General features: G+C 45.2%; 1 protein-coding gene across 7 annotated transcripts in view; it reads right to left on the reverse strand.

The window, feature by feature from the left end:
- TRIO (trio Rho guanine nucleotide exchange factor) overlaps nt 1–15,954 on the reverse strand; it is a 363,545-nt gene that overhangs the window by 22,408 nt on the left and 325,183 nt on the right. For 6 of the 7 annotated variants that reach the window (XM_059878913.1, XM_059878914.1, XM_024981340.2 and 3 more), the window contains 9 exons: nt 11,261–11,409; nt 9,383–9,449; nt 7,946–8,049; nt 6,148–6,217; nt 3,874–3,963; nt 2,322–2,414; nt 1,504–1,554; nt 1,218–1,295; nt 90–281 (listed from right to left, as the gene is read on the reverse strand). In XM_059878913.1, coding sequence (XP_059734896.1) covers nt 90–281; nt 1,218–1,295; nt 1,504–1,554; nt 2,322–2,414; nt 3,874–3,963; nt 6,148–6,217; nt 7,946–8,049; nt 9,383–9,449; nt 11,261–11,409 — 894 coding nt within the window. The other variant, XM_059878917.1, reaches the window with a different exon arrangement.

Genomic DNA, 15,954 nt, shown 5'->3' on the forward strand with positions numbered 1-15,954 from the left:
TGGGACATGTCATCATTAAAAAGGACACATTTTTTCAGTGTACCGGGTATATGCATTAGTGCTTGAGAAAACAGGCAAACATGAGCTACCTTGATACTGTTCTTGAACAGGAATCCTGGCATGGAGAAGCCCTTTTTTTTATCCAGCGGCTCACTGAAAATGACGATCTGCTCGAAGAGGAACACCCGCCTCTCTTTGCAGCGAGGCAGCAGCCCCGTGTCCTGGTCCGTGACCAAGAACGTGTCCTGCAGGAGCAGCTTGCCCTGGGCCACGATCTTACCCTGGAATGTGGAGAAGGGTGCAGAGGAACAGGAGAAGAAAACATTGCATTCAAAGTTAAGACACTGGAAATTTTGTTTTCTTTAGTTTTCCTCCCACAGAATGATGTATTTTCTTGTATTAATTTATGGAGTGTAACATTTCTTTTAGTATAATAACGTCTTAGAGCTAAACAGAAAAATCATCTAAATAAAATCCTTGCCAGCTCTTGTGTAACCCCTGGCCTCAGTTACAGTCAGAGACTGAAAGTGGACGGAAGGGTGTAGTTCGCAGCGGAAGAGTACTTCTCAAGGGGCGGTCCACGGCCAGGTGCCGCTAGCACCCTGGGTGGGACCTGCTCACAGATGCTCAGGAGCCCTCCAGGAGAGCCCATCTGTGTGTGTGTGTGTGTTTTTCAGAGAACTCCAGCACCAGCATGTTAAACTAAACCCACTCCTCTAGCGAAACAGTAAGCAAGAAAAAGAAAAACTCCCGTCTCCTTACTCGACAATCAAACTGGGGGAAAAAAAAAAGGATTCTGGGCTCTGGACATCCTCATGCTAGTAGGTAGTACGTAATCTGAGTGGTCTGGCAACTCAGAGAGAAGTCTGTGACTAACGGGGAGCCCAGGGACCTGGAGTCAGGCTCCTGGGGCTGACAGATGAGATGGACGGGCCCCTGCTCATCGTGCCGGGGAAGGAGGCTCGCTCCTCCGCAGCAGAGGGTCCTGGAGACAGAGCAGAGGCCTGCCTGCTCCTGCCACGAGGCGCTGGGCTTTGAGCAGAGGAAGGTCCCCCACAAAAGCAAATTAGATGCACCCAGATAAGCTGAAACATAGTATCACTCAGGTTGAGGGACAGTAAGAGAAGACAGCAAACCAAGCAGAAAGGACCGGCTTTCTGCAGGTGGAGGTCAAGCATCCCAGACACAGCAGCAAGTTTAAAGAGGAGCCACATTACGTCGAAGCCTTGTAGCCTCCCGACGTTCATCATGTCGTTGCAGCGCTTCGGGACGACGCACATGACCTCCACGGCTCTCTGCAGGGTGGGCGGAGGTGGGGAGCAGAGTGAGCCTTCAGTTCCTGGGGCCAGGCTGGAGCACTAACCCTCCAATCCGCCACCTTGTTCAGTTCCTCCCCTGCCCGCCCACGCGTGGACAGAGGGCACGCCCAGGGGGCTCGGGAGACCCCCCCGACCCCACCAGAGACAAGCTGCTTCAGAGACGCACCCAGCGGGGTGTCAGTACCTCTAGTTCTGATGTATCCAGGCTGGCCTTTTTGGAATACTTGAGGAAGTCCTGTAGGAGGAAAACAGACAGAAGGGCATGACAAGGTGATGGTCACACAGCAGTCCCCTTTCTGATCAGCCACGATGCCAGCCACTGGGCCAGCCTCGTTTTTCTCTCCCAGGAACACAAAGATAAGGTATCCCCAGGCGGACTTCAAGCCACAGGAGCGCAAAGTCAGGGCCAGCTGATCTAAGCAGGTCGTGGTTCCTGTTTCACCCCAAGATAGGCGCTCATCTCTCTTTACCTCCAGGTTCTAAGTTTTATGTGTGAAGGGATCTCGCCACCTCCAACAGTCACTTTTACCACGGAAAATGGCTTGACTTTGTCTTCAGGGGTGCTGAGGAATTTGAATCACTCAAGGGCGGTTGCTGAGCCCACAGAGAGGAACTGGCAGGGACTAAACGTTTAATCTGAAGCCCCAAGGAGACAGAAAACCTTTAAGTGGGTCAAGTATTCAAGATCCGTGGTGGGGAGAAAAAGCTCACTTTCACGGATGTTTTGCGTCAGAACCTGATGTAAATGAAAAATTGAGAGAACAGTATAAGGGCTCGCCTTAAGTTTTAAAAAAACTTACTTGGAAATATTGGAAATCAGAAACAACAAGACTGCTTCATATTTTTTTTTTTTTTTTACAGAAAAGATGCTCATCACCTGCCCAGCCCTCTGGTCCCCCTGCCGATGCTCATCACCGGCCCAGCCCTCGGGCCCCTGCCGATGCTCACCACCGGCCCAGCCCTCGGGCCCCTCGGAGCGGGCTCGGGCCGGCGGAGCCTCACCTTCAGCAGCAGCTGGTACTTCGTGATCCTCTGAACGGGTTTGATCAGCAAGTCCGTGAGCTGCAGCCTGTGGCCCAGGCGCTGCTTTAAGTCCTGGGGTTTTGGAGGAGGAAGGAAAGGACTCGAGTGTTGTCTTTTATTCAGTTAGTTATTCTGTTTGACATAACAATTTTATTGTCCATCTAGAAGGAAAACCTCTTCTGTTTTATGAAACCGAAAACCAGTGCTTAACAATCTAGACATCTGAAGAGACTAGCAAGCACAGAAGGTTGAACGTGATTCGTAAGATGTGCTTATTGTTAATCATTTGAAATTTAAACTTAAGAATTATTGGGGCTTAAACAATTTCGCACCCCTGAAAGACATCACTTATATGTGGAATCTAAAATATGATACAAATGAACTTATTTACAAGACAGAAACAGAGTAGTCAGAGAAGACAAATCCATGATTACAAAGGGGACAGGGGGTGAGGGAACGGATAAATTCAGAGCCTGGACCAGCAGAGACACACCACGATATACAACATAAATAATAAGGCGGCTCTGTATAGCACAGGGAACCACACTCAATATCCAGCAATAAATCACAGTGGAAAAGAACACATGCACATATACAGGTATGTATATATGTATAGCTAAATCACCCCCACTGTATACCAGAAACCAATACAACACTTTGAATCAACTATACTGAATGCTGCCTTTTAAAAGGCACTTTCCAGTCCCTGTAACTCAGAAATGCTAACTACATTGTAGGAGAGATGATGAGAAAAGAGGCCACACTGCACACGGCCCGCCAGTGCTGTGCCACCGCTCGCGTTTCAGCTTTCTGAGCTGTTTTTCAGAGCATCTTCTATGCTTGCCTAAAAAGGCCTTTTTTTCAATTGCTTACTTTTATTGATACAAATATTTCATTTCTAGGCTAAAAGTTTAGATCGTGAATTATCCTGCATGTGAAAATGAGCCCTAGTTTGAAATTGATTTTAATACCTGATTTTTTTTAAGGTTACTCATTTTTTAAAAAGTAATTCTGTTTACTTATTTTGGGTGTGCTGGGGTTTTGCTGCTGCTCAGGCTTCTCTCTAGCTCTGGTGAGCGGGCACTACTCTCCCGTGGCAGCGCGTGGCCTGCTCGTGCCATCCAGTGCACGGATGTCTTGCTGCGGAGCACGGACCGAGGGTGCCTGGGCTCCAGAGCACAGACTCAACAGCTGTGGCTCCCGGGCTTAGTTGCTCCTCGGCATGTGGCATCTTCCCGGGCCAGGGATCGAACTGGTGTCTCCCGCACTGGCAGGCAGATTCTTTACCACTGAGCCACCAGGGAAGCCCCAAGCCCCTGACTTTAGCCGTGACCCCAGTGCTCTGAATGCTGAGGGATGTGATCACAGGTTGAATTTATACTCACTTCTCTGGTTGACAAGAAAGAAATACAAGTTCAGGACTCTTATAACTGAGGCTAGTTTCTTGACGATTGCTTAATCTCATGGGAAACGAATTTTTGGAAATCAACTGTAACCAATGATTCAGAACTGCTTTGTAACTCAGTCTTACCTCAAAAAAGGTGTCAATGTATTCTGAGACAATGTGTTCAGACTTTGGTTTATTTTGGCAATAAACTATGTACATGTGCAACCTTCTCTCCTAGGAAAGGAAGGCAAACAGGTGGGTTAGAACACAGGAAGCACGTGCATGGTGTCAGCGCATTCGGAAAGCAACTGTTCTCTCGAGAAAACCGCATGGTTAGGCTCTTGGGAGCACATCCCAGGTTCCTGATGCTGGCTCCAAAAACAGCCCTTCTTTGTCTTTCCCTCAGATATATCAAACCCCACGCTTTACCTGGGAAAACACCAGGGGCGGGGAAAGCACGCAGTTCTTGGTATTAAACCAAGAATCGCTTTCCCACCTTCAAATCCTGCCAGTGGCTCCGGGAAGCCTGGCTTTTTTTTTTTTTTTGCACGAGGTTAGAAAAAGCTCTTTAGTCTTAAATACTGAAGGCAGTCTTAAATACTGGGCCATGACTTCCTGCACTGACCCTCAAAGTGTGCTGTACACACCCCTGGGGTCCTGAAGGCCTCCTGGGGACCCATCAGGTCAAACTATTTTCAAATAATACTAAGTTGTCACCCTCTCCTTTTCATCTGCAGTGATGTGCAAAACCGGTAGTGGGAGAAACTGCTGGCATTTTAGCAAGTATCCCTCACCACGGCACACACCAGCTTCAGCTAAGACTGTCCTTGATGAACTGATAAAAATTCATTGTATTAAGACTCAACCACGGGCTATACGCCTTTCTAACCTTCCTGTGATAAGACTGGGGTCCTGGTGACACGCCTGCCTCGTGTGACAGCAGGCGCAGCAGCGCCCTCGTGTGGCTGAGCCATGAGCTGAACCAGCTGCTTGTTTTTACTTAAAAGCCTCAAGGACTATAATTACTTATGCGTGGGTATCTGCTAGACCCTTTCCTGAACATGGATAAAATAAGCCTGTTGTTTCAAGGCAAACAACCTGCAATGTCTATTAATAATGAAAAATGAAGCTTTCAAGCAAAAAATTAACATTTTGGAGAATGTGGATCTGCCATCTTGAACTTGACCATGAAAACGAAAGTGAAAGTCACTCAGTCTTTGCGACCCCAGGGACTATACAGTCCATGGAATTCTCCAGGCCACAATACTGGAGTGGGTAGCCTTTCCCTTCTCCAGGGAATCTTCCCAACCCAGGGATCAAACACAGGTTTCCCACACTGTAGGCTGATTCTTTACCAGCTGAGCTACCAGAACTTGACAATACTTAAAAGATTTTTTTGAAGAGATGGGTGGTGATATGAACAAATCTGATTTTTTCTTTTTTTGGCAGCGGGGATACTGTTCATTGAAATAGTTCACCATCTGGAAGATCTGTCTCAATCAGTGGGTCAGGGTTTTCCAAAAGACCAATACAGGATGTCAGGAGCTGGTGCAGAAGGGAAAGTGTCTTTAACAGCAAGATGGCTCTAAGGCTTTCAGGGCAACAGAAGTGAGGTCACCAATGGGTTTTCAGATTCCATGTTGCAACTAACCTTTAAGAAATTCCTTTCTAACCAAATATCTATGTGAGGACAGATTTTTTTCCCCCCATAAATTTTAACTAAAAATTTATTTTTAGTTAGGTTCAATACAGAAACAAGATATAAACATGCATCTGTCTTCTATTAAGCCAGACATTAAGGAGATGTGCAAAAATACAAAAGCTCTGGTCACTTTGAAAATATAGTAATTTTCCCTAAAAACCAAACCAAACCAAAAATGCCCCTTTATTCTTAATGTGCTTATTGAATTAATTTGTTTGTCTTATTGCCACAGCATGCAGCATGCGGGATCTTAGTTAACCAACTAGGGATGGAACCCACATCCCCTGCAGTGGAAGCATGGAGTCTTCACCGCTGGACTGCCGGCAGGTTCCAACATGCGTACCTTAGATTTACAAATATTTGGTTACTACATTAAACCTGCACATCTAGGTGCATCACTATCTGCACCAGCACTTCTTTGCCCAAAGATGTTTCCAAATGGTCCTGCTGCTGGTCTGGCTCTGGTCCCCTGCGGACCATCTTGGCCTGTTTGTGAGCTAAACAGCCAACCCGGGCCAGCTGACTGGGAAAGCAGACCGTTCGCATGTAGAAGAGCAGTGGGGGATTTGAATCCAACCAGCTGACACTGTACGGTTTGATTTCATTCTCAATATAAGCATTTCTGTAAACTGCCAGTGAGTTCTCCTTTCATCTGACAAGCCAATTACTAAATATGACAATACAGAAGAGAATATAAATAATGCTTCTGTACTTACATGTTTAACAAAAAGGGATCCTAGTTTTTCCGGATCTTCAAGGCACTTCTCCAACTCTCCTAAAAAAAAGCTGCAACGAAAGGAGAAATATTAGAACCATCTCCGATTTGGCCTTCTAATTTTAGACTGAGGTTTAAATTTTCAAAATAGTCTGTTTTGACATTAGCAATCTGGAAGTGTAAAGTATATGTTTAGCCAATACAACGAACACTAAACGTTTTGTTAGGACAGAAAGCAGAAAGAGATACAATTTACAACAGTTTAAAAAGGTTAAGTCAGAGCAAGACACCTCTTGACTGGCAACCTTCCCTTCCTCTGGAAAGTCCACATTTCTGTTTCATTTTTTAAAATGACTCAAATAATAAAATCTCATCTGAATATGGGGTAAAAAAAAATGCTTCAAAGCAGTTGGTCATTTTTCTTTATCTTGGTCTGCATACCTGTGAATTTCATATTCTTTCCATGGTCATTTTTAAGAGGCTCAAATCTGAATGTAATCTGTGACAGCTTTGAGGTTTTCTTTAAAAAATAAAAGTTTTCTCAAATATTATCAAAATCAACTTCTAGGTTGCAAATATTAGGTCCCGTTAAGATAAAATTGGGGTTCCCAGGTGGTGCAGTGATAAAAAATCTGCCTGCCAATGCAGGAGACACAAGAGATGCAGGTTCAATAGCTGGGTCGGGAAGATCCCCTGGACAAGAAAGTGGCACCCACTCCAGTACTCTTGCTGGGAAATTCCATGGACAGAGGAGCCTGCTGCGCTACAGTCTATGGGGATACAAGAGTTGGACATGACTGGGCACACAGCATACACACAAGATCAAAAGTAGGTATAACCATAGAAACAAAACAAAACGGACGACTGCTCTTCACTTTGTCTGGACTAGAGCTGTTGGTGAGACGTATGCCCACCTTAGCTCTCACTTCCATATGTTGATATTTGTAGCTTGGATTTTCCTGACCTGCAAGCCAGCACACCAATGAATGCCATGTTGAACTGTCTTGCATTTGAGGATGCAATATCCTCTAGTTCTGCACATATCATGCAGACACCGTATCTCCAGGGGCAATTTCTCTGTCTGGTCATCCCAGCGGCTTGGCGCTGTTTCCCCTTTTCTGTCATAGCTTAAGAACCAGCCTTGGGACCAGAGGACTAGATAATGGCACCAACTATACCTTTAAAAAGTTGGTTTCACTACAGATCAGGACAGGTGTGGCAAGGTACTGGAATCAGATTTGATTTTCATGGGCAACCGTGTCTACTTTCCCCATGAATGCTGACTTGAAAAATAACTCTTTCATGGTAATTTGTATTTATTACAGAGGTGGCTGCAATTTTAACTACAAACACTCATCAAGGCTTACTCTATGCAGGTATTGTTCGAAGTGCTTTACGTGTGTGTATTAACTCAGTCACTCCATAAAAACCCCACGAGGAGGGTAACACAGTGACCCAAATGAAGGATGGAGGCAGACAGCTCAGGGTCAGGACCAGACTATGAACCCAGATGGTCAGACTCTGTACCCAGGCCTCCAGCCCCACCTTCCCCCAACGCCCTGGGCCCCTGGATGGACCAGCATGAAGAAGGTAAGGGACTTCCTCGTGCCATGAAACGCAACCGGAAAATTCCTCAGCAAAGCAGTACTTCCTCTGCAACAGCTGCCTGCACGAGGCTATACAGGTAGTGAAATGAAATGAATCAACAAATGTCCTCTCCCACCCCCGACAAGCCTGTGATGCAGCTCGGTGGTGATCACACACTGCCCACGGTCGGGCACGGGGTGTATTTTACGTACTCTCTGTGCCAGTCGTAAATCTGATGGATGTTGCCAAACACAATCTTGTCTTTGCCTTTCATGTCGTCAGGAACACCATCTTCTTTCATAAGTGCCATGTAGCCCTAAAAGTAAATATTTAAAGATAAGGTTATTTCATTGAACATGTTTGAATTAAGCAGTGGTTTACTGACTGAGTCACAGAGGACAAAGCAGACATACGCACTGTCTCCTAAACCAACTGTTTAAGAACAAAAGCCTTTTGAGAAATACGTCCTTAACTGGCCCGTGAAAATACAGTCACATTCATTGCCATGACTTTCTCTCCCTGAACTGTTTAGCACTCAAAGATCAAAACTCTTCTGAGGAACTGGAAAGTTTAAATAAATGTAAATGATTTCATAAAACAAATCATCTTGTCAGCTTGTAAATATTAAATTTTTGGCATGAAGCGTATTTCCTCTGTTCTTAGTACTGATCTGATATAAACAGATTTTCTTTTCTTTTTGGATTATCTACATAATTTGTTAAATAAGGATTTAATAATATACTTTCCATAAATTGATTTCTAACCCCAGCTAGTTAACTATGTTGCTAAAATGTGGTTTAAAACTTCTATATAACTCAGATGGGATTCAGCCTATACAGGAGGCTCTGAAGTTACTGCTGGAGTGATGACGGATATGTCATGCATGTTTAATCTTTTGTTATGCAATTAACTGTAATAGCTATTACTCTTCATGGAATGTCCATCCAAAAAGTATTGCCTTGTACATATTTGCAAAGCTGAAAGAATAAATGGTAAAGTTTTATTTTACAAAAATAGCTTTTTGATCAGTTGAGTTTACTAATATGATGATGCCCTGAACTTAATGTAGGGACAAGGCCAGAGATGACTCTTGATTTCGGATGAAAGGCAGTGGCTTTGCTATGGTTACAAATTGCAGAGTAACTTCTGGTCAGTGAAATGGTGACATATTCGTTCTGTGAAAACTACAAGCAAATGGCCTGGGGTGGCAGCCACTGACCAAGCTCCACACCCAAGGGGGATTCAGGATGTAACAGAATCCAGAGCTGGTCACACTGACTTTTCAACCACAGATACCCTCATTTCCATGGTGATGCCCACCCTCTTATAAAATAATCAAAGGCCAGATTTCCATACCAGAAATTCTTTTTTTTGGAGATAACATTTATAAACTTCAACTATATTAAAAAAGGAGACTCTGTCAAGATGTACTGTTCAAAAGAGAAGTCTTTAAAAGTTATTAAGATTAAGATATTTGGCTAAATTTTATTTTTCAGAAATATTTTGTTGGTCGTTTTACTGTTTTGTTTTAGTCAAACATGTTTTCAAGGCTTTTGAGAAACTATCAGCATTCGACTGTCCAAATGAACACCCTTCTGACAAGCCTCAGAGCTAGCTGATAGAGGTTATTTATCTCTGAAAGTACACACCTCCACCACACAGCCGAGGTCCCGCACATAGTCACGCTCTGTCTCCACTAATTCTTGTAAAACGTAGCTGAAAAAAGGGAGGGACAAAACAGTGTTTACAATCCACCATCTAAGGAATTTTCTGATGAAACTCTCACACTTTTTCTTTCATCAGGTCGGATTCTGCAGGGGCTGTGAAGTAACCTAACAAACTTGCACTTTGGGTCCCCAACCACTAACAAGTTCACGTGGGTGACCCACAGGGACTGCAGAGGTCACAAAGGACCTCCCGTTCGGGGTGCACTCCTGTCACCGGACTCTGACCGTGTGGACGATGACTGAGAGAAGCCAGGACACAGCTCTGCTATGAAGCCAAGACATTAAAGGAAGCCGGTCTTCTGCTTCTTTGTGCTTTAACGCTTGAGTCATTTTAAGCTTTTCTGGATATACAAAAGAAATTTAACTCAGATGTTTAAAGCCTTGCGTCTGAACACATCATTCAGAAATGTTCCTTTCAGTAAGGATCAGTAACCGTTTAAAGCCACTTAGATAACAGAAGACAATCACTTGATTAGTTATGGCTGCTGCTGCTCAGTCACTTCAGTCGTGTCCGACTCTGTGCGACCCCACAGACGGCAGCCTACTAGGCTCCTCTGTCCCTGGGATTCTCCAGGCAAGAACACTGGAGTGAGTTGCCATTTCCTTCTCCAATGCAGGAAAGTGAAAAGTGAAAGTGAAGTCGCTCAGTCGTGCCTGACTCTTAGCGACCCCATAGACTGCAGCCTACCAGGCTCCTCTGTCCATGGGATTTTCCAAGCCAAGAGTATTGGAGTGGGCTGCCATTAGTTATGGCAAACCACCTCAATTGACCTGTAAAAGTTAATTGGCTGATTGGTTTGTTTTTTCATTCAACCAGCACCTCCTATGCACCTGAAGTCACTCTAGATACTGGGATACAGGATCAATCAAACCAAATCTCTGTGTTCATGCAGCTGGGAAATTTCGTCCTCTTCTCCAAATATAATTTTAAGCCTTTTGTAATATTTTTCAGGACTTTTTAACTGAAACCGAAAAATTCTACCATGAAGGTATGTTTCGTGTTTCTGGGACTGCATTTAATTCTACACTGCCTTCTTTCTTCTTTACTACTGTGTGGGTAACGGGGCTGCCCAGGTGGCGCAGTCATAATGAATCCACCTGCCAACGCAGGAGACACAAGAGCAGCAGGTTCAATCCCTGGGTCAGGAAGATCCCCTGGAGGAGGAAATGGCAATCCACTTCAGTATTCTTGCCTGGGAAATCCCATGGACAGAGAAGCCTGGCGGGCTACCATCTGTGAGGCCGCAGAGAGTCGGACACGACTAAGCACCAGAGCACACATGCACGTATATACTGGACAGTACAGCAGTTTCTCACCAGCAGTGACAGAAGAGATTCTCCCACCACTCTTATTCCCAAATCAAGTACAATGCAGAAATAAAAGAGTGAGAGCTGCGGCTATGCCTCACCGCACCCTCCTGAGGCTCTGAACACTTTGCAAACACACGTACGCGTGGCGCACGTGGTAAAGAACCCGCCTGCCAAACGCAGAAGACTCGCAAGAGGCTCAGGTTCGATCCCTGGGTCGGGAAGATCCCCTGGAGGAGGGCAGACAACCCACTCCAGTTTTCTTGCCTGGAGAATCCCATGGACAGAGGAGCCTGGTGGGCTACAGTCCATGGGGTCACAAAGAGTCTGACATGACTGAAGCGACTTAGCAGGGCACGCTCGTCTAACTGCTCAGCGAAGAGACCCTGGGTCTCCTCCTGCGACTCTGAGAGGACCGGGCCACAGTTCTGAAGATGGCAGGGCCAGCAGGGGAGCCCCCGAGCGCTGACAACTAGAACACTGGGGTCTTACTGGCGTCTCTTTAAAGAGCTGGACTTCCTCTCTTCCATCTCATCGATGGGTGAGGAGGAGGACAGCAGGGAGTTGTCTGAAGGGTTGAAGGAGGGGCTGCTGCTGTCCCCCTGGTCGACGAGGAGCGAGCTGGGACGATCCTCCAGAGCCTGGAAAAAATCAGAGCAACAATCATGCCTCCCACCTACATCGCCCAGGAGGCTGAAATTAGGACCAGGAGGTCTCCTACATCAGAATACACAGCAGGCCTAGCCTGTGACACCGCAGAACCTATGGGTGTAAAGTCACAAGAGTGTTTAACAACAAAAGCCCCAGCATTCATTAAAGACTGAGTAACAGGGAAGTCAGAACGCTAAGTGCAGTGAATTTATGTCTATTAATATATTCTGTTCCTAGTTACCAAATAATTAGGAACAAAACATTTGGTTCACATCACAGACTGCACCCATTTCAAATCTGGTCATTTTCTGTTCAGTTACATTCCTGCCCCATGAAAGCACAACCATTTCAGAAGCGTGTGCAGTCACCTCCGTTTGGGCTGGCACACCCCGACACACTGCCCACACTCCCTGCTGGTGACTACGCAGCAGCATCAGCAAACCTGTATTTTAATTTAAAGAATCAATTTGTTTCTTGACTATCCGTGAAGCCTTGACTCATGCTTCCATGCACATAACTCATGCGGCTAAAATTCATCTCCATTTCTGTGACCCTCACAACTTCTTTCTTCTATAGGAAGTGGTTGTCCTGCTGGCCTCAATTACTTGTCCACAACTCTGTCCCTCACTGGATTTTAGTTCCTGCAGGTGACGTTTTCATTGTTGAGATCCTCTTGAGAACCTCGAATAAATCCATGAAATGACTACTGATGACTTTTTCCCCTGGGTTAGTGTGGCCAGAATCAGCAAATGATTACTTTCTTATTGGTATGTATTAATTTTCTTTCTTAATCAGAATTCACCAAGTTTCTAGGGGTACAAGTGACAGTTCTTTCTTTAATTGAAATATACACAGTTTACTATGCTTGTTAATTTCAGGTATCCAGCAAAGTGACTCAGTTACACATATATGTATGTTTTACACATGCACATACTTGTAAGAATCTGAAAAAGGATATATGTATACCATTTTCCAGATTCTTTTCCACTATAGGTTACTACAAGATACTGAATATAGATTCCTGTGCTATACAATAGGTGCTCGTTGTTTATCTGTTTTATATACAGTAGTGTATATCTGTTAATCCCGAACTCCTAATTTATCCCTCTCTCACCTTCCCCCTTTGGTAATCACAGATTTGTTTTCCATGTCTGTGAGTCTGTTTTGTAAATAAGCTCATCTGTATCATTTTTATCAAGTTCCATATGTAAGTGCTGTCATATGATACTCGTTTCTCTGACTTACTTCACTCTGTATGACAATCTCTAGGTCCATCCATGTTACTGCAAATAGCATTATTTCATTCTTTTCAATGGCTGAGTAATAGTCCATCGTGTGTGCGTGTGTGGGTATACATACCCATCCACCCACACCCACACATATATGTGTGTGTGTATATATCTTCTTTATCTATTCATCTGTCAATGGACACTTGGGTTGCTTCTATGTCTGGTCTATTGTAAATGTTGCTATGAACATTAGAGGGCATGTCTCTTTTCAATTAAGAGCTTTCATCTTTGTTGGATACATGCCCAGGAGCTGGACTGCTGGGTCATATGGTAGCTCTATTTTTAGTTTTTTTTTTTAAAAACCTCCATACTGTTCTCCATAGTGGCTGTACCAAATTACATTCCCACCAATAGTATAGGAAGGTTCCCTTTTCTCCACACCCTCTCCAGCGTTATTTGTTGACTTTTTGATGATGGCTATTCTGAATGGGGTGAGGTCACACCTCAGTATAGTTTTGATTTCTACTTGTCTAATGATTAGCGAGGCTGAGCATCTTTTCACGTGCCCGTGGCCCATCTGTATGTCTTCTTTGGAGAAATGTCTATCTAGGTCTTCTACTCATTTTTTTGATTGGGTTATTTTTTGATATTGAGCTGAATGAGCTGTTTGTATATTTTGGAGACTAATCCCTTGTCAGTTCACATTATTTGCCAATAGATGACAGTTCTTCTGAAACTCCCACAGTGACACAGCTGGACATATAGATGATCAAGAGCTATTTAAGCAATGTAACTGGGGAAAATGTGACGCACTTCTCTTCAAACAAAAAGCCTGATACAAATTACAAGAACACTTAATATTTCCTACCAAATTAAAACCTCTAATACTTGTCCTGTTTCCTGTAAGAGTGACAGGCTGAAGCTGGTATCATCACTAAGCGCGGCTTTGAGGACACCAAGTCTGTTCCTGCAATCTTGTTCATCAAAACCATCAGATCAGATCAGGTCGCTCAGTCGTGTCCTACTCTTTGCGACCCCATGAATCGCAGCACGCCAGGCCTCCCTGTCCATCACCGACTCCCGGAGTTCACTGAGACTCACGTCCATCGAGTCAGTGATGCAATCCAGCCATCTCATCCTCTGTTGTCCCCTTCTCCTCCTGCCCCCAATCCCTCCCAGCATCAGAGTCTTTTCCAATGAGTCAACTCTTCGCATGAGGTGGCCAAAGTACTGGAGTTTCAGCATCATTCCTTCCAAAGAAATCCCAGGGCTGATCTCCTTCAGAATGGACTGGTTGGATCTCCTTGCAGTCCAAGGGACTCTCTCAAGAGTCTTCTCCAACACCACAGTTCAAAAGCATCAATTCTTCGGTGCTCAGCCTTCTTCACAGTCCAACTCTCACATCCATACATGACCACTGGAAAAACCATAGCCTTGACTAGATGGACCTTTGTTGGCAAAGTAATGTCTCTGCTTTTGAACATGCTATCTAGGTTGGTCATAACTTTCCTTCCAAGGAGTAAGCCATGGAGCTGTGCAAACACACCAACTTCTGCTCTCAGTGAATGAAAAGATAGTTAAGGAACAGGGCTCGGTGAGGAAATAGCATTCTTATTTTTAAGTAAACAGCTCTTGACCTCGACTGGAAGCACATGTGCAGCAGCCGGGCCGGGCCGGGTCCACGCGTGCGGGTCCCGGAGGCCGATCTCGGACAGGAGGTTGGAGGATGCGTGGCGGGAGGAGCAGTGCTGTCTGCTGCCCGGATGTGCGAGGAAACAGCTGAAGCTCGTTAGATTTAATGATGGTCACTTCAACGGTGAGGAGAGAGACAGGAAAGAAAGGTTGTAGAGGGCCCTTCACACAGAAGAGGGCTGGGGAGGCACCCGACTTCATGGACACCCGTGAAGGCCCCTCTGGACCCGGCAGCTGCATCCATGGAGCGTGGAGACGTCCCAGAGGTTGTGGACACATTTGTGCCGTCCACTCCCAGACGCCCAACAGCCCCTTCTGGCAACTGTGCTCGAGTAAAACGGCAGGAGCGCTGTCCCAGAACGGAAATCTGATTTGGATGAATTAGTTGTGGGTTCAGTGGGTTTTTGTGGGTAGGTTCTTATCAACTTTCCCTATTCCTTAAATGAAAAGAGAGTATCTATGTAGACCTAACTCTTCAGAGGGCTTTCTGGGTGCCTCAGTGGTAAATAACCTGCCCACCTAATGCAGGAGATGCAAGAGACACAGGTGTGATCCCTGGGTTGGGGAGATCCCCTGGAGAAGGAAACGGCAACCCACTCCAGTATTCCTGCCTGGAGAATCCTATGGGTAGAGGGGCCTGGCGGTCCATGAAGTCCCAAACATTTGGACACGACCAACCAGTCCATTTTGAAGGAGATCAGCCCTGGGATTTCTTTGGAAGGAATGATGCTGAAGCTGAAACTCCAGTACTTTGGCCACCTCATGTGAAGAGTTGACTCACTGGAAAAGACTCTGATGCTGGGAGGGATTGGGGGCAGGAGGAGAAGGGGACGACAGAGGATGAGACGGCTGGATGGCATGACCAACTCGATGGACATGAGTCTGGAAGTGAACTCTGGGAGCTGGTGATGGACAGGGAGGCCTGGTGTGCTGCGATTCATGGGGTCATAAAGAGTCGGACACGACTGAGCGACTGAACTGAACTGAGCAGAAGCACACTCGGCTTCTCTGAGGTTAATGTTGGTAAACTGTATTTTCTTAAGAAACTGCCCATTTCATCCTAGGTTTTCAAATTTACTTTCAAAGAGGTGAAAGAGGTAACGTGTCATGATTATTTCAATTCTCGCTGATCTTTTCTTTATAGATTCTTATTTTGTGAATCTGTTTTTTTTTTTTGCAAAGGTTACCTGAAGTCTGTATGCTTTGCAAAAACAAATCTTAGGTGTTATTATTCCCTTTTTCTGTTTTTCCAACTCATTAATTTCTGTTTTTAGTTCTGTGAATTCAGTCCTTCTGCTTTTTTCCAAAAACAAATTGTACTGTTCTATTATCTTGAGTCAGATGTTTGTTTCACTTATTCTCATTCTTTCTTGGGTTTCTCTTTATATTCAGATCAACCAAGAGAAGAAAGCCCCGAAGTCAGCTGCAGTCCCTGAGGCTGTTGGCTGCTGTCGCCCCCCACCCACACTCAGGAAGCCCACGCTTGCCTGATCAGGAATGTGGAGTAGACAGAAGTGAATTTCAGGGAAGGGCTTGCAGGGTGAGGAGAGCCAGCTCCTTGAACACAGATGGCACAACGGCAGGACACCTTCTCCCGTCACCTCCCCAGTCCAC

The sequence above is a fragment of the Bos taurus genome, chromosome 20, assembly GCF_002263795.3.
Source record: "Bos taurus isolate L1 Dominette 01449 registration number 42190680 breed Hereford chromosome 20, ARS-UCD2.0, whole genome shotgun sequence".
Taxonomy (NCBI): domain Eukaryota; kingdom Metazoa; phylum Chordata; class Mammalia; order Artiodactyla; family Bovidae; genus Bos; species Bos taurus.